The sequence below is a fragment of the Phalacrocorax carbo genome, chromosome 10 (genome assembly GCF_963921805.1).
Source record: "Phalacrocorax carbo chromosome 10, bPhaCar2.1, whole genome shotgun sequence".
Taxonomy (NCBI): domain Eukaryota; kingdom Metazoa; phylum Chordata; class Aves; order Suliformes; family Phalacrocoracidae; genus Phalacrocorax; species Phalacrocorax carbo.
The window spans coordinates 22,112,840-22,140,818 of NC_087522.1; the positions used below are offsets into that span (position 1 = coordinate 22,112,840).

Consider the following 27,979-nt stretch of genomic DNA (forward strand, 5'->3'; position numbering starts at 1 on the left):
GAGGTTCAGCTATACAATCTTTGAAAATAAGCATTTCTTGTGGCAAAGGGTAATAAAACTTAAACAGTATTGGGCAGAGACACCTTTTTCCCCCTTATTTTTCTTTGAGCCAATCTTCTGCCTGTTTGTATTTGGTAAAGTTTTATGCACTCCCATGTCTCCCTTTGTACCTTGAAATGTTGCTGTTGTCTGTCCTATATTTAATTTTCTGCCCTTCTGCTTTCTTACCCTCCATTTTTCCCCCCCCTTTTATTTTCTTTTAGTTCATTGTGTTTCTTGTCCTCCTTGTTGACTTCTTCCCTGAAAAACAGAAATACATGCTCTTTTTCATAGGACCACCTGTTAGTGGTTTAATGCTAGGCTGTGTAGTTTGGTGTCAGGATTTCATGGTAAATGTCAGCAATACCATGAAAAGAGCTTGCCAGCCCTGACATAAATGTGTCTTACTGCAGTTTATAGCAGCTGTTGTTACAAAAGCGGAGAGAGTGAAGGCAGATGCCTTTCAAATAGCTCCATCTCTTTATTTTATATTTTAATGCATTGATTGTGGAAGAAGCAGATGCAGGATTACTTAATCCTGTTGTTTGTAACATTGCTTTCCTCTATTCACAGTGGAAAATGTTTATACAATCCATAAATGGACTGCCAGGGGGTAAAAGAAGATCACAGGCAGATGGAATTATCTTGCAATAAGAAAGGGTAACAGCAGCTGGAATAAGCTCCAAACCTAGAAAATATTTTGTGAGATGCAGAAAGATACCTTGGATAGCAAAATTCAGCACTCTGGCCTAGGTTGAGTGGTGGTAAGAGGGTGGCTGAACAGGTCAGCAGTTTTGAAAGAAAACTGAAAGTATGAAGTAGCAAAGCAGTATTTATGCAAGAATAGGGAGGTGCAATTTATTTCTATAGGAGGCTGTCTGAGGGCAAACGGTGAGAGAAGGCAGTAACGTTTTATGGGGCGATGGGTTTACCCTCCTCTGCTCCACCCTCTTTTTGGACTGACCCTTCCGCAGTCCCTGCTCCTCTGCAAGGAGCCTCCTTCATCCCGTCAGCCCCCTACTTGTTTTCCTTTGCCTCCCAGGCTGGGGAATGTAGGAAGGGACAGCAATGGGCCTAGGGCCAGGCAAGGTTTGGACAGGAGCCAGCACAGTTACTTTCTCCTCGTTCTGGGGGCAGGCAGGATGCTGTCTACTGCAGTTTTTCCTGCTGGGATAGAGCTGCCCTTATGTTCCACTCTGCAAGAGGGATACCTATACCTGTCTTCGGCAATAATGATCTCATTAGAAAGCTGCATGGGCAGCAACGAGCATTTCTAACTGGAACAGCCTGTTCTGTGTCCTCAGGCGAGGCAAGCTGAGTGAGCCTCCAGTGCCCTCCAGGCAGCTGTCTCTCACCTCTGCCTCAGCCAGCTCTGGACAGGGTTTCTTCCTCCTTGAACTTTGGGAACTGTTTTGGGGTTTTTTACTTGTATTTTTATTCTTCTAGTATGCTATGTCTGTATTGGGAAAAACACATGGAAAAAATCCTCTTCCCCCCCCCCCCCCCCCCCCCCCCATCCTTACATTTTCCACTACACTGAATGCCAAGATCTCTTCATTGGGATTGCTGGATTGCACAGGCCTTCACTGATGACAGTTACAGGAAATTATGCAAGGCAATGCCATTCCCCTGGGAACTTCCCTCTGCAAGTTTTGCTCAGCTCTCAGAGCACTGAGGGTAACGCACATGAAAGATTCTTCTCTCTTTTCCTAGCTTGTTATGCATTTCACAGCATCTTGGATGTAATTCACCAATAAACACAAATATTCCTTCATAAGCAAGCAGCAGCGTGAAAAATTACACGTGCTGTTTCTAAGAGAATGTTTTTTCTATTTTTTTCTTTCCAAATAATTATTCCAAGTGTCCTTTTAGAGTAGTTTCAAATGGGAATTAAGTATTTTAAAGAAGGTCCTCCATGCAGAGGAAAAAAACCCAAAACGTAAACTAACAAACCCTGTGCAGTACTGTAATAGAAGCATTTATACTATGAAAGATTGATTTGTCACAGATCATACAAATGTCCTTCAGCAGTACATAGAGTACTTCAGCAGTCTGGCTCCACAATCTGCCACTTGCTTTGCTCACTTCACGTAGCTCCGATTTACCCTCCTAACAAACAGCTTGGAAAGGATATTCTTGACTTGAGAAGATCTCTGTACTCTCACGCTCACCCCAAAACAGCCATGCAGTACTGTAAAAGGAAGAGAACTACATGCCAGAAGTAATGAATGGCAAAGCCATTTGCTTCTGTTCAAGTAGAAAAGCTAGTAAGTAACATCTTTTAATCCATAAACTGGAAAAACATGTCGTAAACCATGTAACACCATGAGAGATCTTACACTGATGCCCATGGATGCAGCTGCTAAAATTCATTACAGCACAATATTGTGTTACCTTATCAGTAGAAAAGCTGCCTTTCAGTGAGCAGAAGAGCTTAATTTTGAAGGAGGACCAAATGCAGACAATTAATCAGGACAACACAGGGCCTGTTAACACCAGCCTGTCTCCCTTCAATCACGTGTTGATTTGTGCCTTCTGGGTACTACAGGCCAACAGAGTAGCAAATGCGGTTTTCTTTATAGGGTGGCTTGCAGATTTATCATAACATCTGCCTAGTTCTCAGAGGTTGGTCCAGTTATTCCTGGTTCATTTAAATGACTGGTGATGTGTTCTGTGAGATGGTTGTGTTTTATGACACTGAATTATTTTGTTTGACTGTTAAGGGAAAACAACTATGAGTAACAAAAACCACAGTATAGCATAACTTGGGCAACCACTTGCCTATATGATAAGGACAGCTAAATTAGAGGCCAGCTCCTAGTCTGTGCTTCTGAGACCTTTCAGCCTGATGAGAAACAAAGAATTAAAGTAAACTTTTAAGGAGGTATTGGTAAATAAAGTCTTCCTGTGTTAAAGTGTACAGCTCAAGTAGGAAACTTGATATTTTCCTGCTAAGGTTTTAGAATATTGGAAAACTGTTTAAGGAGGAGAAAACCTGAATTAACGTGAGACAAGGTAAGTTTTACTTGCCTGTTAGGCAACAAAAAGCAGCAATAGCTGTGTCTGTAGAGCGTGAACTAAGAGGTGCTTCCTATGCAGGGTAGAGTTCTAAGTTTCTACAGCATGCTCTTCTCTGTGGTACCAGGGCAGCAGGATAGTCCCTTTCACTCAAAATGTATTACATCATTCACACGTCAACCACATTTCAGAGCACTGAATCTTATTTGAGTACTTGGAACCGTGGATAGCACATCTACAAATAAAACGCCTTTGCTCACCACACCAATAGCAGCATCGAGAGATTCTTAACAGAATTCCATCCGTCTACCAAACACAACGCATGGAGCCAAAAAGTAAGTATTTGACAGACCATGAAATTATTAAGTCCATAGACATTTAATTACATTGAGATTTGATTACCTTGCAATCAGCTGCTACCTCCACAACAGGGGAAAAAAAAATAATCATTTCAGTACAGGGTCTTGTCACAGTATAGATATAAAGTATTTTACTGCCACTTCTTATGCTCCCTGATCACATAGAAGTAATTTAATTGTGAAGTGTCAGTTTCATTATTAATTTTTCACTAGTGTGTCTCACAAGTAAATTTTGTGCCCTGCCTCTTTGATTTTCTAACAGCTTTGCAAAACAAACTTACGTAGCAGGAAATTACGTTCTGTATTCTCTTAACAGTGTATTTAACTTATGCAAATGAGAGCTGTTACTCTCTTTTTCCTATTACATCATCAATCATTGAGGAACAGAAATTAAAGACTAGGAAAACTGTAATCTTTTAGAAATAACAAAAAGTCTTAATTGTGGTCAGAATTTTCTTCTGATTCAATTTATTTTCCTGTATGTTCTACTACAGTCACTGCTGGTTTCTTCTGAGGTGCCGTAAATAAGTTACCCCTCCTTTTTCTTGAAGCACCGTAAATAAGTTACTGTAGTATTTTAAATGTTCCATTTATAGCAGTCTTGTGAAGCAGGCCAGTGTTCTCCTTCCTTTACAGATAAAGGCACCTCAGCTCTCTTGGCTCTGGATCGTTACATTCTTCATAAACATAACTGTTTATCATTTTTAGACTTAGAGAAACTGAAAACAGAAGTGAGTTGTCCTAGGTCACTCTTCTGCACATTTGACTGAGACCCAGAAGTACAGCCCCAACCCCCTCACTTACAGACACTATAGGCATCAGACCACACGATTCCTTCTGGCTCTCTCATTCTGAGGACATGGTCTCCATCGCAGAACTATAGGTTGGTTGTGCCTTGACAGTTTTTAAGTCAAAGAATTTCAAACACTTATATTGTGCTTCAGGAGCTCTGACAGGTTTTCATTTCTACTATATAAGTTCTGAGCTCAGACGATTTCAGCGTCCAGGTTTTATAAATCAGAGCTGAGCTGAGCACCACCAGCCACGTTCTCATTGGGGAGAGGAGGAAAGCCAAGGTCCCATATGTTTGCAGCAGGAAATAGCAGGAATAGACCTGCCAGGCTAGGAGGAGTGCCATTGCCAGGTGGACAAGCACAGCCACAAGGCGTCGGACGTGATGGATGTGAGAACGGAAGCTGTGACCCTGGCATCGCAGCATCAGGCACCAACACAGATAGGCCATTAATGGCAGGTTAAAAAACAACATCTGAAAAGAAAAGCAGATTAAAAGAAGATGATGAGTAAGCCAAGTGTTCTGGGTAACACACGAGGGCATGGAAAGATGAGAGCACAAAAAAAACTGTCCCAGAGCTGGAACTTCAGGATGCACTTGTAAGACTCTGCAGCTGATAGAGCTGTGGCTGCCTGTGCCTCCATTCCAGGCCAAGCATTCCTGCCCACTCCCTTGCAGTGGGAGACACTGACATGCACCTGGCCTTCCTCAGAGCTGGTTCAGGGAGCTAGATGTGGCAAAATGCTAGTGCAGTAAAAAAAGGAAGGTCCTTATGTCGGTTTAGCTCTCTGACCCAGCCCACTGTGGTGTCAGGCAAGTGTTAGCACTGGCATAAGGGAGGGACCATGAAGGAGGCAACACTAGCTTGGTCTGGCTTAAATGCCAAGAAAGTACACCCTATCTTTCAGACTAATGGCAGCTGGGAAAATCATAGGGCAGGCAGGTCAGACTGCTGGGAAAATTGGACTCGCGTACTTGGAGAATGACACCTGCTGATCTGAAGGGTTATTCAGTGTGCAAGGGCTGCCCTGGCCATTCAGTTCCTTTTGCCTAACCACTACAGCCTGTGCGCGAGCTGAGAACAAAAACAACAAAAATTTACAGTGGTAAAGCTGTAGAGATGGCCTCTAATCCAGACATCCAGGGAGTCCAAAGCAACATCAAACAGAGGAAAAGGGATGTTTGAGAAAATAATGCACAACCTCCTTCCTTTCTGCTCTTTAAATCTGCAGAACGGTAAGAAAGCTGTTGTAGTCAGGCATGGCCACTAATCTGCTCTATCCTTCCAAGGCTCCTTTCTTTATAAAACTATTTTTAAAAATGAGAAAAAAATCCCAGAAGAAAGCAGTTTGTCAGCCTTAATTTTTATAAATATGTACCTGTAAAATCCCAACCACAAATGTCAGACCGCCGTGTAAGAAGGAACCTCCAACAAACACCCCAAAGGAAAAACAGGCCCCCACCTGGCCATCTATCAATTCACCTACAAACCATGGTCCTGAAAGAGAGGAAACCAAACATACAGCACCATCAGAAAATACAATACAGACATGGCCCCTTTTCACATGGCTCTTTGTACTCCTGAGCACAAAGTGGTTAACTGGGGAAAATGGCTCCTCTATTGCTTGTTTATAGTAATAAGGCTAATGTTTTCATCTTCAACAAACAGCAATCTGACAAACGTTCCTGATGTGAAAATATCATTGTACACCAATGAGTTGTGACACGCAATGAAAACACTTTTAACTTGGCTTCATCTCTGTGACAATTTTCAATACCACACACACCATTTTCCTTACAAGAGAAGTGAAAAGACAGATCCTGTCAAATGCTGGCCTCTTCCCAGAATTACAGTAAGACATATGAAAGACACGGTCATAAACAATTCCAGCATGGCTCAGCTTAGAAGTCAAAATGGGCAGGCTGCACTGTAATGCATGCGACACTGACTGCCAAGAAAGTAGTTATTTTAGTAACATATTATCAGAGGAAAAATAAGCTAAAATTGTTAGCAACAGAGCCAAGATGTCTTTGTGACACATCACGTGAAATGTACATTCCAGGTACTCATTTTACACCAAGGTACAACCAGATCTTACTGAAAAATAAGTGAAAACCAAATTAAATTTAAAACACTCACTCTGCTTTCAAAGTAATTTAATAATTTAAGTGTTTAATTATAGGGCTTGTAAGTTAGGTTCTAACAAACAAACCTTCAGTCTCTTTGGACATGCAGTTTTCAAGTTTCACATAGATTTTGTAACTTAAATAGGAGAACAGGGAAAATCAAGATGTTAGATGTCTCATTTTTCATCAGGATCTGATGTGTAACTTAAAAATACTGATTGATGTTCTCCACTACCCTAGGTTACTTACCCAGAATGGTGTATATATTCAGAACCAGAACTGAGTAGTAGAAGGTGTTTGTTTTACTGAAGACATGAAGGGAATACGAGGTCAGAGTAAGTAATCCTGGCTTCTCTAAACAGAGACATTTAAGAAAAATACACTTCATTCAGGTTGCAACACATAGACACACATATATATAAATAAAATATAGGTATTTCTGAAACAGCTCTGCACATTATTTACTCATTCTATCAAATATTAAATATAAAAATAATATTTGCTATGTCTATAGAACAAATGCAAGGGAATGCATTTCTACTCTTACTGTGATAACTGAAAGTAAGGAACTATAACTATGTTAAAAACAGCAGAAGCGGCTGCCATTCTAAATGAGTACACTTACTGTATGTAACTAAAGCTCAATGACCATTCTATACCCAGAAAATGAAGTTAGCTAGAATGAAAAACATGGAGAAAGTTCATATTATACGAGAAGTAAGAGATGCAAAACAGTAACTCTGCAAACCCAAAAAGGCAGCTCAGCATGGACTAGATTAACTGGATTTTCTTTGATTGAATCTACTTAGCGAGATCTGATAGCAGCCCAGAAAAAATTAAGACTCGGCATTAAAATGGCAGCATTCTGACAAGTGTGTTCATTTTCTAACTGAAGCAGACAATTCCTAGACTGAGACTGAGACAGTCTTCCTATAAAAGCTAGCTTTTAGAGTTTCACCTATTACGTGGCTGCCCTTCTCACAAAGCATTAACTCCCAGAGGGCAAGCCTGACCTTTGGAAATCAGCAGCTCTAACAAATTTGTTCACTAATTTGTAAAACATTTGTAATGGTCTACAGAGTGCTAGCTCTTTTCATTTTCAGCTGCTGAGTTCCATAAAGGCAACTGAAAATCTATTCTTTTCCTATGTAAGCAGTTGGCTGTAAACTCAGGATGCTACATGATTTTTAGTATAAAGAAAGGGACATAAGCTGATATGAACAGGAAGGGACATAGCTTCCAGAAAAACCTCATTAGTGAGGTGTGGTCCAAACAACTGTTCAAAGGATAAATATCACAAGCTTAGCAGTATTATTTTTCATTTACTGGATTTACCACAAACAAAACACCAAGTTATGACAGAACTGGTCATACTATTACATAATATTACTTTGAGAAAGACTCAAGCCTGTTCATGTTCATTGCACAGATTAACAAAAAATATTTTTATAGAAGGAAATCTAGTGTCCACTCAGGTGACAGAATTCTGTGCCAGCTGTAGTGAAACAAGCATACATCGAGAAATAACACAAAATAAAACATTCCCTTCCCTATGCATTGGATTCTTCAGTGAGAAAATTCAAGTGAAACCTTTAGACTTCAATTAATTGAATTTTTGTTTAAACAAAGATACCCGATCAAGTTTTTAATTTACTGTATTTGATATATTGGAGGTTTTCTGGGTCCCCTTAAAAGCCAAATAGCAGCTTCTGAGAACCCAATCAAACCCCACAGTACTAGATGCAAAATGCATATGGTGACGAAGAGCACAATTACTTATATGTTAGCATACAGATAAAGAGTAAAAAAGGTTTAGAGAAAATTATATCCTCTAAAATCTACAGACAAACATTGGTTCTAACCTTTGAGTGCTGGCTTTTGCAGGTATCTGAAAATAACGAGCAAGGTCATCTGAATCAGCACAATCAGTCCAAAGAGCACTCGAGCCTGAAAAGACAGTTTTAACTCTAAGCTAGCCCTGGAGCAGTAGCCACCTTTGAGCATGCCTTAAGGACATGGAAAGACCAATACAAGGATTTTTAACCAAAACACATACTCAAAGCTTGATGGTGTCATCGAACTGAAGAGTAAAAAGAAACTTCAAGAGTTTCTAAGTTATTGGACTTACATCTTACTGACTTGAATTCAGTTGGACGGCTAAAGTGACAGACCTGAATCTTTCAAAAATGGGGTTTGTAAAACATCAGTTGAAAAAGCATAAATACACCTCCTATGTAAAACATTTCCCAAGTGCTGTACTGAATAGAACTGCAGTTCAAAACATTGTGGAGAATATCGGTTACTGATTAACAAAACAAATATAATAATATTGAGCCAATTATGATACTACCCACAGTCATGTGGGCTTTCCTGTGTTGTTCTATAAGTGCATCTAAACTATTATGACATGACTTCTTTCCGTGTACTGAGCTGGAATGCTTCCGGATATGACCTGGAACTTACTGAAGTCAATGGGAATTTTGCCTTCCTGTTTGCTAGAGCTAGCAATAATGTTGGCAGCTGATGCGAGACAAAATGTGCATCTACCTAAGCCCCAAAACAGACCATTGTGACTAAATCCAGGCAGTCAACTGTTTGCATGAACCACTGCTGAACATTCATGTTTGATGTGTGCAACCTGAGAAAGGAAACTTGAAATACTTGTGAAATTCCAGTGGAGTCATACCTGGAAAAAGCAAAGTGCATTCAAGTCTACCAGGAATTATGAAAATGCCTCCTGCAGTATCTGGGGAAACCAACATGGAATGACAGCTGTTTTGCTGAAAGTACTTACTAGAACATAGTGGTCAGTGAGTAGAATAACAGATGGCAAAAAACCAAACCTAAGAGAGAGGTTTTCTTCCACAGCAAATATATGACCCTTTGTGCTAATTCCTCCTGAAGCATCCTAGATGGATACAAAATAAGTGAGCAATTAGATACCAGTAGTGCACAGATTATCTAGTTAAAGCTGCTAATTATCATTGCTGTTTTTCTGGAAAGATCCAACTGATGCATGCATGTCTGGCATACTGCTGAATTAAATAATTCTACCTACAAAGGACTACTTACTGTCAATTTGGTAATTTCAAGTAAATTAGTGATTGTAAGATCATAATCTGAAAGTGCTACATATGAAGGAGATCCTGTCAGAGATTCAGCAACTTGGGGAAGACTGTGACTATTGGCTGCCACCACCACTTGTTTTCTCAAACCTCAATTCTAGATAATAGCCCGTATTAAAATGTTTTGAAGCTTTGTTGTGCTTCTGGGATATATTGATATCAATTCGATATACCAATAAACAACAACAGTGCTATATTTATCCAACAGTTTGATATTTCTGTATGTGTAACACTGACACCTTATCCTCCAGCACATAATAAATGGTTTATTTATAGTAAAGGATTCAGTATGTTTAGTGTGATTACAGCTGAGACAATATTTGGAAAATCGCAGAAACAGTGTACAGCAATTAAGTATTCATATTTTCTCCAGGTACCTAACTCAAGTTAAGACTTCATCCTCCTTGCTTCCCCAAAACTATTCAGTTACTAGATGTAATAGTCATTTATGGCTAGAGGGGAAAGGAAATTAATTTTTAAAAAAATCAAATTCAGTTATCTGGTAACAAGCAATTATTTGCAAGCAAACTACTGCTTGCCTGTATAACCCTCTTCAAATGTTACTCAGTTTTGTGCATGTTTTCATCATCCTTAAAAACAAACAAACAAAAAAACCCCAAAGAAACAAACCACTTATAAAATGCAGCTTTCGGAAGTAAAGCATCACAGAAATCGGTTACAAGCGAGGACACGGAATGCTGGCAGTACAGAAAGGCCATTAGAAAAAAAGAGCAGTATCGCTCTTGCCTTGTGAAAAATAATGCCTACCTGGATACCACCAAGCAGGACAAAGCTGACTTTCTCATCACCATTGGGCAAATATGCAGAATGTGAGAACAGTCCGATCAAGTTCTTCAAAGGCCACTTGAAGGTACAAAAATAAAATATAGTACCAAGAACAGAAGCATTCACTGAAAAATGGTTTTGGTTGGGTTTTTTTGTTTGTTTGGGGGTGGGGTCTGTGTGCTTTTGGTGTTTTTTGGTTGGTTGGCTGGTTTTTTGGGTTTTGGGGTTTTGTTTGTTTGGGTTTTTTTAACCCACCCAGTAATCTAATATCAGTTAAGCCTGACGTTCTGGGAAACAGAAACAGTATTCACTGTCAGCCTCTAAGAGATCATGAGAAGAACTTCAAACTGATAAACAAAGACAGGATTCCAGTCTTCCAGATCCAGTTCTTTGCCTTCTGAACTATCATGATGCCACTCCCTATTTTCCTTGATCAAGCCCATTTTTTTCCCCAAGACAGCCTTAAAAGTTAATTGTTGCCTGTTACTCAAAATAATTTATTTTTGACCCATTAGTTGCTCTTCTGTCATGTCTTATTTCTCATGAAAAATAAGAATCCTTTGTTTTGTCCAGATGCTTTATGAATGTTTTAGTGCTCAGCAGTCAGTGGTTTTTCCTTTAACAAATGCTTTGCTTTTTGTAATCAGACAAATATGAAAGATGACTGTTACCATGTATTTTGTCCCTAGTTATGTGATGCAGAAGGGTGACGGAGCAGACACAACATAAAAACTCAATACAAATGATGCCATAAGGTACCTTACCTGGACAGTCACATCTATGTGATGGAACCCTTCACTGTAGTTTTGTGGGCTCCACTTCAATACATAGAGAGGGCCAGACACCTGATGCGCGTTCCCCAAGTGAACTCCGTCTATATAGACTTTGACAGAGATAATGACAGAAGGAGAGAAGGCCAGAATTCTAAGGAGTAAATAAACAGCAAAATAAACAGACTTGTTACAGGTCTTGCAGATTTGTCATTACTTCCTGAAGACCAGTCCCTAAAGATGATGCTTCTTTGTACTTAAGAGTTCAAAGTAATTAGAAATTAAAACGGTGAAATATCTGTAGGCTAATGGTAACACGGTAGCTCTTCACTAGAGTTAGAAGGTCTGTATGATATTGTGCAAAAGAACAGGATAGAAAACTGGGCTGTGGAACAGATGAAAAAGTGGCAGAGATCCTCAGGTCCCGGCAGAAATAATCTTAGAACTCTTGCTGTCAAAATATTTGCTAACACAAGTGGGATGCATCCTCCTGCACGTGTACAGACATGTAATCAAATATTTGTAGGTATCTTCATTAGAGAGAGAGACGGACAATTTGTAAAGTCCTTTGTTGTTGGGTGTTTGGGTGGGGTGGGGGGGGTGTTGGGGTTTTTTTTGGTTGATGTTTTTTGGTTGGTTGGTTTGGTCTTGGTTTTTTTCTTGGGTTTTGTTTGTTCATTTTTTAAATTTTTGCTAGTCAGAATATAACCTCTCAGACTTGTAACTGAATTTATGAGAAATGGAGTGGAACGCAAGACTGGTATTACAGATCTGAGATACTAACAAATGTAGCACCACTTGGCAGTGCTTACATTCTGAGAAGCAGTGATACTAATATAGACTTAATATATTGCACTTACAGTTTCCTTCATTTCTGGTAACACTGAAGGCATTCCAGAGCATGTTTCAGTCAAATGAAGGAGTCTCACATTGTTATGGTGAATGACTCTACCAGTTCTGATATTTAATATAATCATAAGAATATTCAGATAAGGTTCTAAATAGGAAACTGGAAAGTAGGTAGACTTAGTAGGACACTGCTTCCTAACTGAAAAGTATGAAAAAACTTATTTTGGTTGTAATTCTGTGTATGCAATATGCCACGTATTTCATGCATATTGGTCTAACAGCAAATATAAGATGTTGGAAAGGGCATGGAAAATTGAAATACAAATTAAAAAATAAATAAAAAAAATGTAGAAGTGGAAAGATGGAGAGATTTAAAACAAATATGAAAATTGGCAAAGGCTTAAGATGTTTTAATATAGAAGGGATGTAAAACTGAAAACACAAGAGGAATTCTGAAGTGAATAGAGAAAACACTTTGAAAAATACATAGACAAAACCCTCAAGTCAGCAGAGGCAGCGTGAACGCATAAGATTAAGAACACAGATTACATGTTAATCTAACTCTACCAGCTTTGGTTACATAAAAAAAGTTCAATTGACTTTAGGGGAAATAACTGCATAAATGAAACAAACATGAATTACTACTATATAATCTCCTTTTATCACAGATATGATTCAAAATGAGCTCCCAGGAACAACCTTCCAGAGAAAACTGAATTCTTTGAATAGTGGACACATGCATTTAAAAAAAAAAAGGTTTGGTTCTGTGTATATACATATAACTATAGATGCACATTATAATGAAGAAAGACCCCCAACTATTAAAATATAGTTAAATATTGTGAAATCAAGAGACTACAGGGTACCTGATATGAGTGGAATAAAGAATTTTGCCTAGTGGTTCATGAGCAGAACTGCTGTAAAGGAAGGATTTGGGATTGGTGATGAGAACTACAGGCCATTCTTCAAAGTTAAGGTCTGCAAAGCTAAAGAGGTCATGGTCAAATGCAAGGATCCGGTACCTATAATGAAAGGAATAAATTTTTTGACACAACCTACTGCACGCACAGCTGATTCCCATGCTTCCCAAGTTCCTAAACAAAACTTCTTTATTTTCAATTTATTCTCTTCTGTAGTTGATCCTGTATTAACCAACTCTGCTGTATTAACTGTACAGCTGGCTACCTTTGATCAAGTTTATTTTATTATAAATCACTGAAGCACCACTCAAAATTCCAAATGTCATGAGCTATTGAATTTTGCACGTCACTCAGATAATATCTGAATTCTTTAACATAATATTCAAGTACATTACTACAGTGTCTGTGTAGGTACTCTGGTTATGGACAACGACCCCAGTGTGCTCTCTTCCCCTATGCACACAAGCATCTTTCTTAGGATTACTGCAGAATAAAAGCTAATATACTACTATAGATTCCATGTAGCACTGGACACTTTTTATATGCTGCTAAGGTAACATTTCTCAGGTAGGCTATTTTTGTCTCTAAAATTCTAACAGCTGGTGCAGAGCATGGGTATTTTGAAGTAGTGATGCTGAATTTTATTACAAGTTATTTGTCTGCTTTGAATACTAAATGGACATTTAGATGTCCTCTTTTTAATTTCTAAATATCGAGGACAAATCCAAAAATTACTTAACTTATTAGTACACTGTTGGTATAGGGAAAACAACGCCAAACTTACACACAGAGACATTTTTCAAAAACATTAGTAGTAATAACCAGTCAGGCAGATTGAATGCTTCTTTCAAATTCTCCAAACACCATAAAAGGGAATCACAGCATAGCCTGCTAAGCTCCGTATCATAATTTGCTCACATTGGGTTTACTTACCTCCTATTATCCATCCAATCTCCCAGTTCGAGTTCCAGAGTGCCACCACGGTGCTGACTGTGCAAGGCTGGCATCAGCCCACCCATTGTATGGAGATGTCCACATAAATATGCTGTGGCCGAACTAATACAAGAACATAGAAATTGTGATTATTTGGATGGGAAAGAAATACCACTGCAGAAAACCTGTAAAGTGACAGACAAGTATGTGAGGAGAGGCAAGAAATGTACTTCAGACTGAAAACATACAGGAAAAGAAGAAAGATCTTACCTCATTAATGTTCGTATTCCTGGGGCTGGGGAGATGATTGTTGAGGTGGGAAAATGGCCGAACCAGATAGTGTGATTGCTGTACAGACTGTCTCTTGCCATCAAAGATAGCTCTTTCATTTGATTCTGAAACGGGAGGGTGTTTGAAAGCCAAACAAACAAACCTGTTTAACATTCAGGCTATTTGGAAAGAATAGCAAAAGGAAAGCAGAAAGAAACTAAAGAATGCAATTCATCCCCCTTTTTTTTTTTAATTAAACAGAGAATACTCCCGGTTGCTTCAGGGACCTGTGCATGAACAAAACTAGACGTATCCCTAAAATCCAATGTTGGAAAAAGAAAGTGAAAACAAGACACTCAATACCTTCCTTGCAACTGAACACAGGAAAAGTGCAATATAAAGAAAGATTTTTTAGGGTAACCCACAGAACCACCAACGTATTCCTTTCCCTCCTACCTGAAAAGGCATTAATAAAAGAAACAGAAATAAAGGTACATTGAAAAAGAATTAATTGAGTATACCATGCTGGGTTAATGTAACGGGCTCATTAAGTGAAATTATATTTCATTTGCCTTTATGAATTTGGTCTTTAAGAATATTTTTACCTAAGCTATGCCATCAAATCACTGATGCAAACCTAATTTATTTTCAAATTCCTGGAAGAGGTTTAATTCTTAAAAGTTACAGGCATCTACCTTTACTTTCAGTTTTGTGCAAAAATCTGCAAATTATGCTTTCTGGACTCCTGCTGCTGGGTAATTAGCACGGAAATGCTTCACTTACTGCAGCCAAGGACAGAAGCTCTAGACTCAACTGCATTTCTTAGCTCCTTGAGAGTTTGCGAACCTGCTTCACCCACTATGGATTACAGTAAACAATGAGAACAGTACCTGACACTCCTACGTCACCTTTCATGTAAGTACCACCTAGTGCTTTACAAACTCTTAATTAAATATCAAGCCTCCTTTAGTCAAGATTAGAGGGAGAACATTTTACTTTTCGTTGAGTCCATTATCACAGGCAAAATATGACATCTGTTTGCCAGAACACAGTAACTCTCTGTCAACACTTCAGAAGAGTATCTCAAGAACAATAGCATATCAACAAACTACTGAGAAAATTCAAAGGAAAACAAAGTGTTACCTAAGCTGATGTGTGATTTAAACATTGGGATTGTTATTCTTTCAAAACAATACCATGTAATTTTTGTGGTCTCAGAAGATCAGACCTCACTTTCATAAATGACATATTTCCTTATAGCATTATCTTTCACATTATTCCACTGACAAGTGCAACTCTCTCATCTGTAATATTAATGGAAAAAAGCATCTAACAAAGCAAAAAGAAGTGAAATTAGAAAGTCTAGGGTTTGTTTTAGTTTTTGGTTTTGTTTTTAAAGTTTACAGTGTATAAGAAAATTATCACTCAAGTCTAGCTAAATGCTAAGGAACTACTGACAGTATCCTTAAAATGTCCGATTTGACGTGTTTGTACTGGATTATTTCTTAAGAGTAAAAACACAGATACTCGATGTTAAGTGACATGTTCATTTTTCTAAATAGATGTCCCACATGCATAACTTAAAAATGTAAAGATTATTTTAGATGAACACAAATCTTTCAGACAAATCTTCTTTATAAAGCCAAACAAATAAAAACCCCAAACAAGCTGCTAGAGAAGTAAAACAGCCCAGCAATATCAAATGCCAAGACTTATAAAATACCATGTTTAAAAATCCGAAGAAATTATAGGGTCTTTTAGGGCCTGGGCTGAGTGTGGCATCCACGCAGATGAATGAATAGTTCCCGAAAGAGGTAGTGTGGACGTAATGGAAAGAGCCATCTTTATGCCAGGCAGAGTATTTCCTGCCAAAAAAAATTGGGAATATTGCTGTTAGGAAAGCTTGCAGCAATGACAAAAAATACCTGCATAGTATAAATGCAGGATTTCTTGCATTAGATCTAGCTCCCTCTTGTCACTGCAGTCTCTTCTTAAAAATCAATGGCATTGAAAAGTCTGTACCTCAGAGCAAATGAGTAATGGGTAATGCGTTAAGACAAGCAGCAGGTTAGCACATAAACATTTTTAGAACAATATTAGCATAAATACACTTCCCCTGAGCAACATGGTACTTTTTTATGGATAAAGGATAGGCCAGCAGTATAAATGATGCAAAACAAATAGGCAAGATGACAGGACTGCAGGATCTAACACCACTCTTAATTAAAGGAGATCTGCAAAGGAAAAAAAAATAGTCTTGTACTTATTGTTGGTATCTGAAATAATTTTTCAAACAGAATTTTTCCTTGCTCACCTAGAAATATCAGGGACATCAAGTCTTGTCTCCACTATTTTGTTAGATATCTTTTAAGTTACTCTGACATAGAATGATCAGCTGTTGGCTAATGGAATATAGTTTTGAACCAAATAATTTTTGAACCTTTTCAGCTATTTTCCAAAAGATCCAAACCAGAGAAACTGCACTACACCATATCTTATAAATAGCAAAGCCGGCAGCCTTTCCTCTTGTTTATTACTCTTTTTTGTTTCTTGACATAGCAAATCTTACTAGTTCTCCTGTCACCTGCGAAATGTCATCACAAGTCTTCATTCAAAGTATAAAAGAAGAGAGCAAAAAGGGTTGCTGCTCTTTTGCACATTACCTGATGTTAATTGAGCCCTTAATCTTAAAATACTCTACAAGAGAACTGTAAACAGTGAAGGACTTAAAAGACATGTCAACTAATTCACCTTTTTTTCCCCCCACTGTGGTTTTATGCTAATATTGGCCACAATAAACACATGTAATAATAAATATATATGTGGCTTTCTCTCCTTCCATTGACAATAGGTATTTTCAGTTTTTCTAACTTCTAAAGTTTAAGTGCTTTTGATACTTTATGCTAGATAGGAATTGCATCTGGCAAAGACAGATAACATTCCAACTAATGGTACGGCTAAATTGCTCAACTGAGAATTAAATTCTGTAACTGAAATGATTATGAGTAAATCTAAAACTTATTGGGTTTAATGGAGGGGGATTTTTTGTTTTCTTTTGGGTTGATTTTTTTTTGCATGTACGTGTTCAGGTTTTTTGGTTTTGGTTGGGTTTTTTTTGTTGTGTTTTGTTTTTTAAACTCCCTGCATGATATGTGGAAGATAAAACATCCCTGAGTTCAGATGATGAGTATAGTTTGAAGACAGCCATCCAGAAAACAGTTCATAACAGTATTCCTCCACCTATCAGAATAAACAATAAAATTGCCAGAAAGGTTGAGCTGAATAGAATAAAAGCCAATATATGAAAAAGAAGTTTCAGGTATAAATGAATTCTTCCAATGCCATAAAGACCCTCTCACAATGTTTATTTTTTTGAAGGTAATGTTACTTTTATTAACATCATAAACTTCAAATAAGAAAACTGGAAGCTCAGTATCATGATCCTAAGATTCCTGCCTTTAGTGCCACTTAGAGTATGTGTAACAGTTGAATCAAGCTCTGCTCATGCTGTGGACATAAAATAGGAACCCGTGCTTTTGTGTAAAAATCAATCCAACTGCTGCTGCCTTTAATTTTAACACATGAACACCAGAATGTGGTGTTGAGTAACTGTTTTCCCTGGCCTCTATTTTTATATCTGCAAGCTACAGTGCTCTAAGGTGTACATCAAAGAATGAATTATTTGTTCAGGATCACATAAAGGCAAGAAGACAGTGCCTTATTGTCACTCAGACAACAAAAAACAAAACCAAAAACAAACCCCAAACAAAAAAAAACCAACATTGTCCTTTTGACTGTTTGACTTTGCAAGGGTGGGGGAAAATAAAAGGCTTCCACAAGACTCATTTCACTCCACTGTTTCCCCCTCTCTCTTCCTAGAGTGTGGCACATTTACTAAAAATTTTCTTAATCTTTGTATTTTATTAATGCATCAGATCAATAAAATTGTCCCTGTAAAGGTAGTTCTGCCTGTAGTGATGCTGAATAGTTTTTGAGGACTCTTAGTGCCTTTCTTCAGTCTTAGAAAGTATGATAAAGCTCATTAAAGTGTCTTTGTTTTGCTACGATGGCAGGCTATAATGAAGCAAAAGCCATAATGAGGGCACATTTGTTTAGCAAGAGACTGTTCATTAATAAGCAAAGACTTTTCACCTGACACTGAATTTCATTCAGAAGTTCTTAGGTTGGCTAAATTGCTTTGAAATGTCACACTAATCCTTTCCAATCCCTTTTGCTATCAGTGCCTCTTCAGTGTGGACTAGAGGCAGGTAATCCATGCATCTTTTCAAACACTAAGCTTGTCCAGGCCAAACAACAATTCAGGGATGATTTGGCAAATTCACTGGTGCTACATCTTCCCACGCACGCCACTAGGACTTCTGATAGCAGCCTTAGAGCGGAAGGCTGATACTAGACTGTCATATAGCCACAACTGTGGCAAAACATACAGGGATGTACACTGCACTTGCGTATCCAAAAGCCTTGTTAGCACCATACATTCATCCCTTCATAGTAAATCTGCATGTGAATTCCATGTTCTCCTACAAACGCAGCTGCTGTAGGATCCTATCCCACAGAATTTATAGGAAAACATATCTGCTCCTGCCAGGCCCCAGGGAACTGCAGCAAACCGATGTTTAATCTGTGTTCTTATTGCAATGTGGATGGCTCAAGAGCCTGAATTAAGGTAGAATTTAGGTTTCCAAGTCCTCCTCCAATTCCAAAAAGTCAAAGCACCACCAAAATTATGAGACAAGACTTGGATTCAGATGTGAAAGGCAGGAGAAACCGAGAAGTTAAATATGAGTTACAACTGAGGCTACCTTTACAATGTACAAGCAAAAGAGCCGGCTGAAGAGGGGAAAGTTTCCTCACCTATCTTCACATTTAAATCTCAAATGCATTCCTCAAGAACATTTGTCCACCCATCATCATCACCTGCCTTCTTGCTTCTCTACTTTGTTTTCTAAAATGCGTCAGATGTGAAGAAATGGCTCAGATAAATTTTAGGCCCACGTAACATGGAAATCCTTTTTGGGCCCAGAAAGGACATGAAAAAATGTATGTTTTCTCTTGCTGTCTTTTTTAATCTATTTTAAGGAAGAAAAGCATTCTTTGGGAACTCTGGTTTTACAGAAATATATCACACAGCTGTTCTGAGGAAACTGAACACAACGCTCAGAACATTTCATAGACCCAGGCAGATTTACAATATATTCAATTACAAAACACAGAGGGATAAGAGATAAGACTTTTCTGTTTTCTCTATCTATTCTGCTCTACTAACTGGCAATAGAAAAGACACAGGGGATAGCAAATAAACATATATGTGATAACTAAAAACAGAATATTGTTTAGTGAGTTTGACCTTGAATATAATGGCATCTGTATGGTAAATAAGAGTACCTGTAATAATTCTGAACACTATCCAAGTGTGGAATGTTGAATGAATCTGTAAGGGAGAGAAAAAGGAAATTAAGAAACTTTCAGATCAAACTGATCATTGACCTCTATTTTATTTCCTAATGTTGAAATAAAGCAGTCTCTGCAGGCACTGGAGAATTGGGGTTTTTTTAAAATGCATAACTGACAAGCAGACCGTCTAGCTGTGCGTGTGAGACATTATATACTTGATGCAGTTGACCTAAAAGTGGAAATAGTTTTCTCATTTAAGTTTCAATTCAAAGATAAGGTTGTTGTGGGAATGTAAATTGTCAGTGGCCAAAAGCTAATCACATGTCTCCACTTTGGCCACAAAGCGTTTCAGAAGCTTTTCGGATTAGGTGCATTCTCTGTAAGTAAGACTTAACTTATCCAAGGAAAATAAAGTAGCAAGAGCATCAGAGAATAGCATTGGTACTACAGACAGCAGCTTGGGGAGGTTTGTACTGCAGCTGGGGGTCCACCTCTCCATTAAGGCTGGTAACAGAAGCCTGATAGGGAAACGGGAGTGAGACGTCATATACAGGCTGTATATGACAAAGCATGCACTTTTTTCTCTAGTACTAGGCTTTCTAGTTTTGCCCTTCCTGTAGCAGCTGGCTTATATAGCCTCAAGGTTGTTAACTTGTGTTTGAATGCCTGGAATGCGCCCACAGCTATGATGTGTACAAACTTCTTTTTATTCTGAAGAAACCAAATTTCCTTTAATTGCCGAACATATGATACCTTTTAACTTAAACCTGTGGGGGGCGGTCTATGACAAGTAAATTGAAACAAATTCTTCAGTAGGGTAAGGTCGCAGTTTGCCCTTCCATTACAAGATGGAGTGTATAAACTAACGACCTAGAAACTAACATCTGAAGCTATGTTCTACCACTTGCCAGGCAAAAGCAATAAATGAAGGCTCTTACTTCCCTGGTACTAAAACTCCAGTAAATGCTTGTAAACAAAGTGTGCCCTCAGTAGAGCAGACACGTGGATGGCAAGCCCTTCTCCTGACTCATAACCACTGCTAACATGCTAGTAAGTACTAACACTTTACCTCTATATTCTAGCTTGCCTACATCAGCTCTGTAATTATAGGAAAGAAAGAGATGTTTAATTTCCTTCTTACCGTGATTCCCTTTGATGTCTATCCACTTGGTTTTTTCCATGACCCTTGATCTCTTCAGGATTGACTGGTAAGTTTTCCATTCCGCTTCTACCTGCTCAGATCCCAGTTTATCTCTTGTCTTAGCATCTGTCAGGTCACCTGAAAGCGTACAAAGGTGAGATAAAACTAGAAGCCTACCCAGCTTACACAAATACCGTTACTGAGCTCCTACTGTAAGTGGCTGCAGGCCTCCTGTATGCAATCTGGACATTCCTGTCATTCAGTCCAAGAGGCTACTAAAAGGGCAAATGCCTTCTAATGCAGATGCGGCAGCCTGTTCAAACATGTATCAACCACATCACTGCAGCACTTTTACTAATGCCATGCCAAAGCAAAGCAAATTGTTGCACATTCACTGTATCTGAAGATTCTAGTCATAGAAGCTTTGTTTAACCTCACACCTTCTGTATCCCCTCAAGCTCCAATTAAAGTTCAAACCATTCCCATTTCTATTCATACAGTAATGCCTCCCTGCATAGCTACTTAAAAGATGAATGCTAACTATTTCTGAACTATTAACTTAAAAAGCAAGCAGTGGGTAAGTAACTCTGTAGAGTCTAGCATTGAGATTCTAAAGCCTTGCATACAGTAACAGTTCAAAGTTTTTTTGATTTGCTTGCCAAAACTTAATCCATTTCAATAACAATAGCGAGCTGTCAAATGAAATGGCAAGGACTACTTCACCTGTCTTGTTATGGTATGTCCAAACGGAAACCAACAATGAAATTTTACATTAGTTCATAGGTGAATTTCATACAAATGAGCAGAGATTGTTCTGAGGGAGGAACTGGCTCTTAACGACTAATCAGAGGCATTGCTCACGTCTGTAATTTCAATTACAAAGGATGATGTAGAATCGCTACCAGGAGGACATGAAGTAAGGAGGCTGCTAGCAAGTACTAAGGTGTAGCAACAAATACTGGGGGAAAAAAAAAAGCTATATTGCATAATTATCTTTGTACGTATAATACACACTAAACTCACTGTCAGACTCAAGACGTTGACAAAAAGCTAATTCTCTTGAGTTGAGAAGTTACTCTCTTCTGCTTCTAGCAGTCTATGTTCAGCTGCAATTCCACTCCCATTGCTTAAGGTACCTTAAGGCTTTGAAGTTCTCTCTTGAGATCCTAGAATTTTGGTTATGGACCCTTCCTTTGACAGCACATTCAACAGGAAAGTCACACTTTTGAATTGCTTACCTGTTGCTAGAACAAGTACTGGCCGAATTACGTCAATTGTTTCAGAACAGAATTTTTCAAAGTCAGGAGCTCGTTTGGGATCCCGAAATTTACTGATATGAATATCTGACACCTGCAAAACAGAAAAATGAAACACTGTCCCAAGCAGGGAATTACTGTTGCCCAGGTTGTTCCGCAAAGCCAAGTACATAAGAACACAATGTAAGAACAGCCATAGCGATTCATACCAGTATAAGGGATACAGAGAGAAACAGAAGTGGATGACTAGGGGAGAACGAAAGCAGAGCAAGCATATGGTATTGCATCTCTAACCCCTAAAATCACATTTACATCACAAAAATTTCCTTAAATCCAAGGGCATACAATAATATGGGGAAATACTTATGTATCTACAGTAGGGTTTGATGGCTCTAAGTGGCCTGTTGACTTTAAAATTCTGTGAGCTTCTCGTGCAACACAGTGATCTTGCTGCGAGAGAGAATACTAAGTAGTTCTGCAAAGCGAGAATAGGCTAAAGTTACCTAGGACTCAAAGCATTCTGATAACTAATTTCGTACCTGGTGTGACATCTCCAGTAGCTGTGTGGAAGGACTTTTAGCATTCTACCCATTATTTTAATGGGCCTAATGAGCGTGTTTAGATCCCATTCCATATGTTTTCATGAAGGCAAAGATAATCCAAGAAATGATGATACCACTTGTACATAACTGTAAAAGATGCTGTTCATTTCTGAACCAAACAGTCAAAGCTCTCACATCAGAAGAGCCGTATGGGGTGGGATGGGGGAATAAGAAAAGACAGAAATATTTTTTTTTTAAATATTGTGGCTTTTCAGGCCTGTCCGAAATAAATCTTGGGTGAATGTTTTCAATTCCACTTTTCATTCCACTTCAGTCAATCAATTAATAAATTATCCTCCTCAGTTTAGACAAACGTTATTTGATGCTCAAAAAACAGCCAGCACATGCTCATGGCCATTTGATGATATCATTAACTGAGAAAGAAAAACTTGAATACGTGTTTTTAATTCTGCTTAGAGAAATTCCCCATTTGCTTATATGGAACTTTTGCCTAGATCAGAATTTGATGCTAAAAAAGGTAAACACTTAGACATAACCTTGACTTCATTTTTATTGATACAAGCTAGTGTGAATCAAAGTGCACAGTAAAACTACCTTGATACATCAAACTTAGTTTAATCATTGACAAGGATACATCTTATTTTGCTCCTGCTCAGCCTGTGAATTCATCTTTCTCAGCAATCAAACAGAGAAAATAAAAACTTCTATCATTGCTGACTCCAGATCCTTGAGCAAAAAGTCTTACAAGAAACCTTACTCCTGCTCTGCCAACAACTACTGAGAATGTAAATTTCCAACCTTTCAGCAGATAGTGGTTGAGAAGCCTCATTTTCTACAGAGAACTTCCCACTTTTTTCCCCTACTATGATATGAGTTTAAGATTTTCTCATAAGTTCTAAGAGTTACAGTGTCCCGGGACTTCTAAGAGCTGGAAATAAGTTTGTCATCGCTAAAAGCCATGAAATATGGGGATCTTGGGAATGGAGCTTCTCCTATTTTTTTTTAACTTCAAAAGATGTCCCAATAAAAGGGAAGTCAGTGGGCACGGCGCAGAGCTTGCAATGCTCTTATTTAATTTCCAAAACTGTACATCAAAGCCCACTTGCTGCATTTCTTCGCTCTCTCCCCTCCCTCTGACTGATGTGGAAACTTGGTGCCCTCTCATTGCATCACAGGCAGTAACTTTTGTCAAAATCAGTTGGAAGAGACTTAGGGGTAAGGAGAAATCACCATCCGCGTTCCTTATTTAGAGAAGATGTGGGCCAGGAAAGGCAGACATTAACAAGGGAGAATTACAAGGCCTATAGCAACAGTAGAAAGTCAACTGTAAGCTTGTAAAATATTGTACTAGAGTGCACACTGGGAAAGAAAGGAAGTTCTGCTGTAAGAAAGGTGAAAGAGCCATTACAAGGTCACAGTACAAAGATTGAAATTAAGTTCAGTTTAAGAAAAGACAGTCCTGTGGATGGGAGGGAAAACAAGGCAGGAACTGCTGGGGGTGGAACTCATCATCTTGAGCTCTGTCCAGTGACCTAGGCTAGACCTATGGAGTCACCAGGGAGCCTGAAGCCTGTTTCCCACAACATCATCAGGGACAACACTGGATTTAGTGCTTGCTTAATTTCCAAGTTAGGTCAATGATAAAGTAGCTGTTAAAGGGCACATCTGAAACAGACCATAACCACTTGAAAGTAAAGCCAAGTCTCAAATTAGCTGTGCCATGACCTATCCTTGGGAGAGCTCCACTTGCAGTAACACAGACAGAACATGGCAAGTGAAGCACGGAGCTGTGCAGGCTGCTTGTCAGCATGGCTCTGCAGCTACTACATGCTGCTGTAGTTAACTCTCTTCAAGATAGCAGCAAAAATAGGGGCTTTATCTACATTAATTTAAGCATATCTCTCATCTTGAAATCTGTTCTGCCACAAAGATAAGCCTTAAGTCACTTAAGGAAAAAATTACTGGAAAAACTGACTTAGAAAATAACATAGCAATAGGAGAGAACAAAAGGGCTAATAATATGCTGGCTTATGCCCCAAGAGCATTGCCTACAGCTAATACATTTAGGTAAAGTGTCCCTGAGTTTGAGAGTGAGAGAAAAATAGTAAAAGCAGCCCATTTGTTAGAAGGAACTGCACAGCAACCCCTGTGACATGTCAGCCATCGATACCCTACAAATACGTAAACAGCCTGTGGTTAGTTACACACTAAGTGCTTCAGGAATGCTTGGGGGAAAGAGTCAGAAAAGAGGCCACAGAAGCACCCAAATCCAACAATTCTCTTGCAAGACTACGCCAGGTTAATTTGGATTTTATGTTCAACCTGGGAACAAAGCTGGGTATATTAAGCTAGCACACCTCACTCTTACACTGGCCCAGTACCTTCTATTGCTAAAAATCGGTGTAAGCATTTTATCAGTCACCCAACTTTTCTGAGTTTTGGAAGGGGAAATGGCTGAGCCTGCATTTCTCACTGGGATACTAGGAAATACTGCATCGGGTACTGATGCAATGTATAGGACAGTGTAATAATTCGGTAAGTTTTAATCACCCGCTTCTACCACGCATGTCTTATCGTTTGGCCGGTCTAGCAAGCTGGCCAGACACCTGTAGCTTCGGCTTGACTGACCCCCTTCTCGGTGGGCTCGCACCGCCCCCTCCGCCGCTGCCGACCCCGAAAAGCGAGGGCCGGGCGATGGGGGCGGGTACCCCAGACCGGCGCCGCCCGCTGCCCCCCGGCCCCACTCACCTGCACCACCCACAGCAGGTTGGCGGCCTCCGCCCCGGGACTGGGCTGAAGGGCCCGCCGGCGCCGACCCCCCGGCGGCTGCCTCGCCGCAGGCGCGTACCAATCTAGTAGCAAGGCCAGGGCAGCGGCCGCCGCCAGCAGTCCCAGAGCCAGCCTCAGCATCCCTCCCCGCCGCGCCGCCGCCATGGGCCCGCCCCGGGCGGCCCCTCCTGCCCGCCGCCCGCCTCACCACTTCCGCGTGGCGGCCCACCTCCTCGGCCTATCGGGCCGCCCCCACCGCTCCTCTATGGTTGGCTCGGAGGACCGGTGCCAGCTGGAGGAAAGGGTGGGCATTCGGTGGTTTTATCTTGGGGAGGCTGGGGTGTCCGACTGGAGCTTCCCAGCTCCCCTCGCCCCGCCTGGGCGGCCCCACTGTCCCCCCAGCTGCAGGGGCGCCTGGAAATGCCGAGCCTAAAATTGGACAAGCCTAAGGGCTACCTGAAAGGAGGTTGTAGTGAGGTGGGTGTTGGTCTCCTGAGTTACTAGCAATAGAATGAGAGGACTGCATCAGCTGCATCAGGGGAGGTTTAGCTTGGATATTAGGAAAACATCTTTACTGAAAGAGTGGTCAGGCACTGACACAGGCTGCCTGGCGAGGTGGTGGTGTCACCATCCCTGGAGGGGTTCAAAAAGCATGTAGACATGGGACTTCAGGACATGGTTTAGGAGGCCTGGGGGTGTTGGGTTGACACTTGGGCTTGATGATCCTAGAGGTCTTTTCCGACCTTAATGATTCTATCATTCTATGAAATGTGCTGTCTGCCTTTGGCCTTAAGCTGTTTTCATGATTTGGGGGGATGTATGCACCTTAAGAAGGCCTCGGGATGATACTTTGGCCAAGAACAGTCAGGACACAATACAGACATATGAAGAGATCAGTGTCTCATCCCACTTTCTTCCAAGTACAGCATATAAACATGCACTTTTTTTTTCATCCATCAGTATCTATACTTCTACCCACACATAAATCTAGGCAATCAACTCTTTTTGCTCCTGACATACTTGGAAAGTCCTTTTATGATTTTTCAAACACATTTTTTTCTTCATATACACCATTTTAAACACTGTAGCAACCTCAGAGTTTCATAATTGATAAGCTATTCTTTGCTATCAGCTCTCCGTTTTCCTAACTGCTGCCCACACTTACTGTTGAGGTTTTTTTCTTAACATCTTAAGCATGAGTTTAGCTGGAAAAGGTCACCTGCAAATTTTATCCCACCCATATTGATAAATGAAGGACATGGAGAAGTTGCTTGGAGGCTTGAAGCAGTAAGACTACCATGGAAGGAGGCAGACTTCTTCCAAACAGAGTGTTCTGTTAATAGGTGGAAATTTAGCACTGTCAGTCCAGTTGAGGGATGCCCTAACAGTTCAATCACTATTAGTCCAGTCGTGCCCAATAACTTTTCATGGCCAGGTCCACTAATGGTGCAGTTTATTGAAGCAGCAGAAATACAGGTTCTTACCAGATTGCCAGTGATAAAGGCACTGCCTGCAAAGCACATGCAAGTATAAAGCGCTAAAACACAAAATAATAAGCTTGTTCTCTAAATTTCCCAGGGAATCACTCCGTGTAACCAAGTGTAGGCATCCCTATGGGGAGAGGGAAGAGAGGTTCAGCCCACTGACTGATCCCAGTAGTCCACAATGATATCTTCCCTCACATTCCTCTCTCTTTAGGTCATTTTATACTACTTTATGTTTAGATGGAGCTTGAGTGACCCTAGTCATACATACCTTCGTTACTGATTGGTGTAGAAATTCCTCTTCTTGATTTAAAGGTATAGACTAAGAGAAATGCAGAGCAGATGGTCAGTGACAGGTGGTCGTACCTTGGAGGGGGGTAGCTTTGGGATGGAGGTGTGTGTTTTAGTATTATAATGAGGTTATAACGAGCAAGGTTCATCCACAGGGCATGAAGCTACCATGCTGGTCAATGTGTGGCTCTGTGGTTCCATCAAGTTCTCAGACCTGCAGCGATTTATGGATAAGTTTAGCCGTGGAGCCTTCGCTCCACTCCCTCCTCCAGTTATCTCTTAGAACTAGTACACCGAGCTCCCCCAGCATTCCTAACATCTAAGAGTGCAGGTGGTGTTGCTTAGGGAATGGTCACTGAACTGATATTCAGCATGCCAACTGTATTTCACCCTGGAAGTTAACTTTTATGAAATGTGGATATAACTTTAGCCTCAATAATTTCAACCTCAATAATTTTGCCCCCAGTAATCATTCCTCACCGAGATATTAGGCATTTGATAGGTGGTTAGTAGGTATGCCTGCAAGGTCCAAAGCTACAGCTATTCACCTATTTTCCCCAGCCCTGAAAAGGCACACACAGAGGGAATTGTGCAACAGGACTGGTTTGCAACAATCTGGAAGTCTTCCAGCAGCACTTAGGCCAGGCCTGTTACATTATCAGCCAAGTTCCTAAATGCCCTAACCTTCTGCTGGAGTAGCAAACACAGAGTACCCGGAACAGTTATAATATGCTGTAGCAAGGAGGTGTGGAGGAAAAATTTTGACCTTGGAGACAGGCACGTGCCTCAAGCTACCGCTGCCTCCTTCGCTTGTACGAAGATTGTAAAATTTTGCCTTCGCTTAGCCCAAATGGGAGATGTATGCCATGTCTGCTGAAGTAGTATGGATCAGCATCGCTGCGTATGAAAATCACTGCAGCTATTATCTTCCTTTTAACACAGGGCCCTCAGCGAACACCCGCACTCTGCGGTTTAAACGCCCGCGGAGGAACTTTACCCGCGTAACTCTGCAGACAGGACGAAGACAGGTTTCGCTCGCCGACCGCCCTGACCGATCCTGAGGAAGCGTTT

The 27,979-nt window shown here is 40.0% G+C and overlaps 1 protein-coding gene across 2 annotated transcripts; it reads right to left on the bottom strand.

Moving 5' to 3' along the window:
- Positions 1 to 3,416: 3,416 nt before the first annotated feature.
- TMEM62 (transmembrane protein 62) lies at positions 3,417 to 27,932 on the bottom strand. Of its 2 annotated transcripts, XM_064462429.1 has the most exons (15): positions 27,906 to 27,932; positions 26,889 to 26,939; positions 21,784 to 21,895; positions 20,546 to 20,683; positions 19,396 to 19,441; positions 15,713 to 15,854; positions 13,990 to 14,114; positions 13,720 to 13,842; positions 12,733 to 12,888; positions 11,012 to 11,171; positions 9,131 to 9,244; positions 8,199 to 8,283; positions 6,586 to 6,690; positions 5,589 to 5,707; positions 3,417 to 4,683 (listed from the first exon to the last, which is right to left on the bottom strand). In XM_064462429.1, the coding sequence occupies exons 4-15, from the start codon at positions 20,583 to 20,585 to the stop codon at positions 4,357 to 4,359; spliced, it is 1,542 nt and encodes a 513-aa protein (XP_064318499.1). In that variant the 5' UTR covers positions 20,586 to 20,683; positions 21,784 to 21,895; positions 26,889 to 26,939; positions 27,906 to 27,932; the 3' UTR covers positions 3,417 to 4,356. The 2 variants fall into 2 exon arrangements, with proteins under 2 accessions (XP_064318499.1, XP_064318498.1); XM_064462428.1 differs by lacking the exons at positions 26,889 to 26,939; positions 27,906 to 27,932 and adding an exon at positions 25,113 to 25,346.
- Between the last annotated feature and the right edge of the window lie 47 nt (positions 27,933 to 27,979).

Coding starts and splice junctions, on each gene's coding strand:
- TMEM62 (XM_064462428.1), bottom strand. CDS start 25,298: ATGGCGGCGGCGCGGCGGGGAGGGATGCTGAGGCTGGCTCTGGGACTG. Junction 14,115..15,712: donor TCTTCGGATTTTTAAACATG/GTATTTTATAAG, acceptor CTCCCGTTTCAG/AATCAAATGAAAGAGCTATC. Junction 6,691..8,198: donor GCAAAAGCCAGCACTCAAAG/GTTAGAACCAAT, acceptor GTCTCTGTTTAG/AGAAGCCAGGATTACTTACT.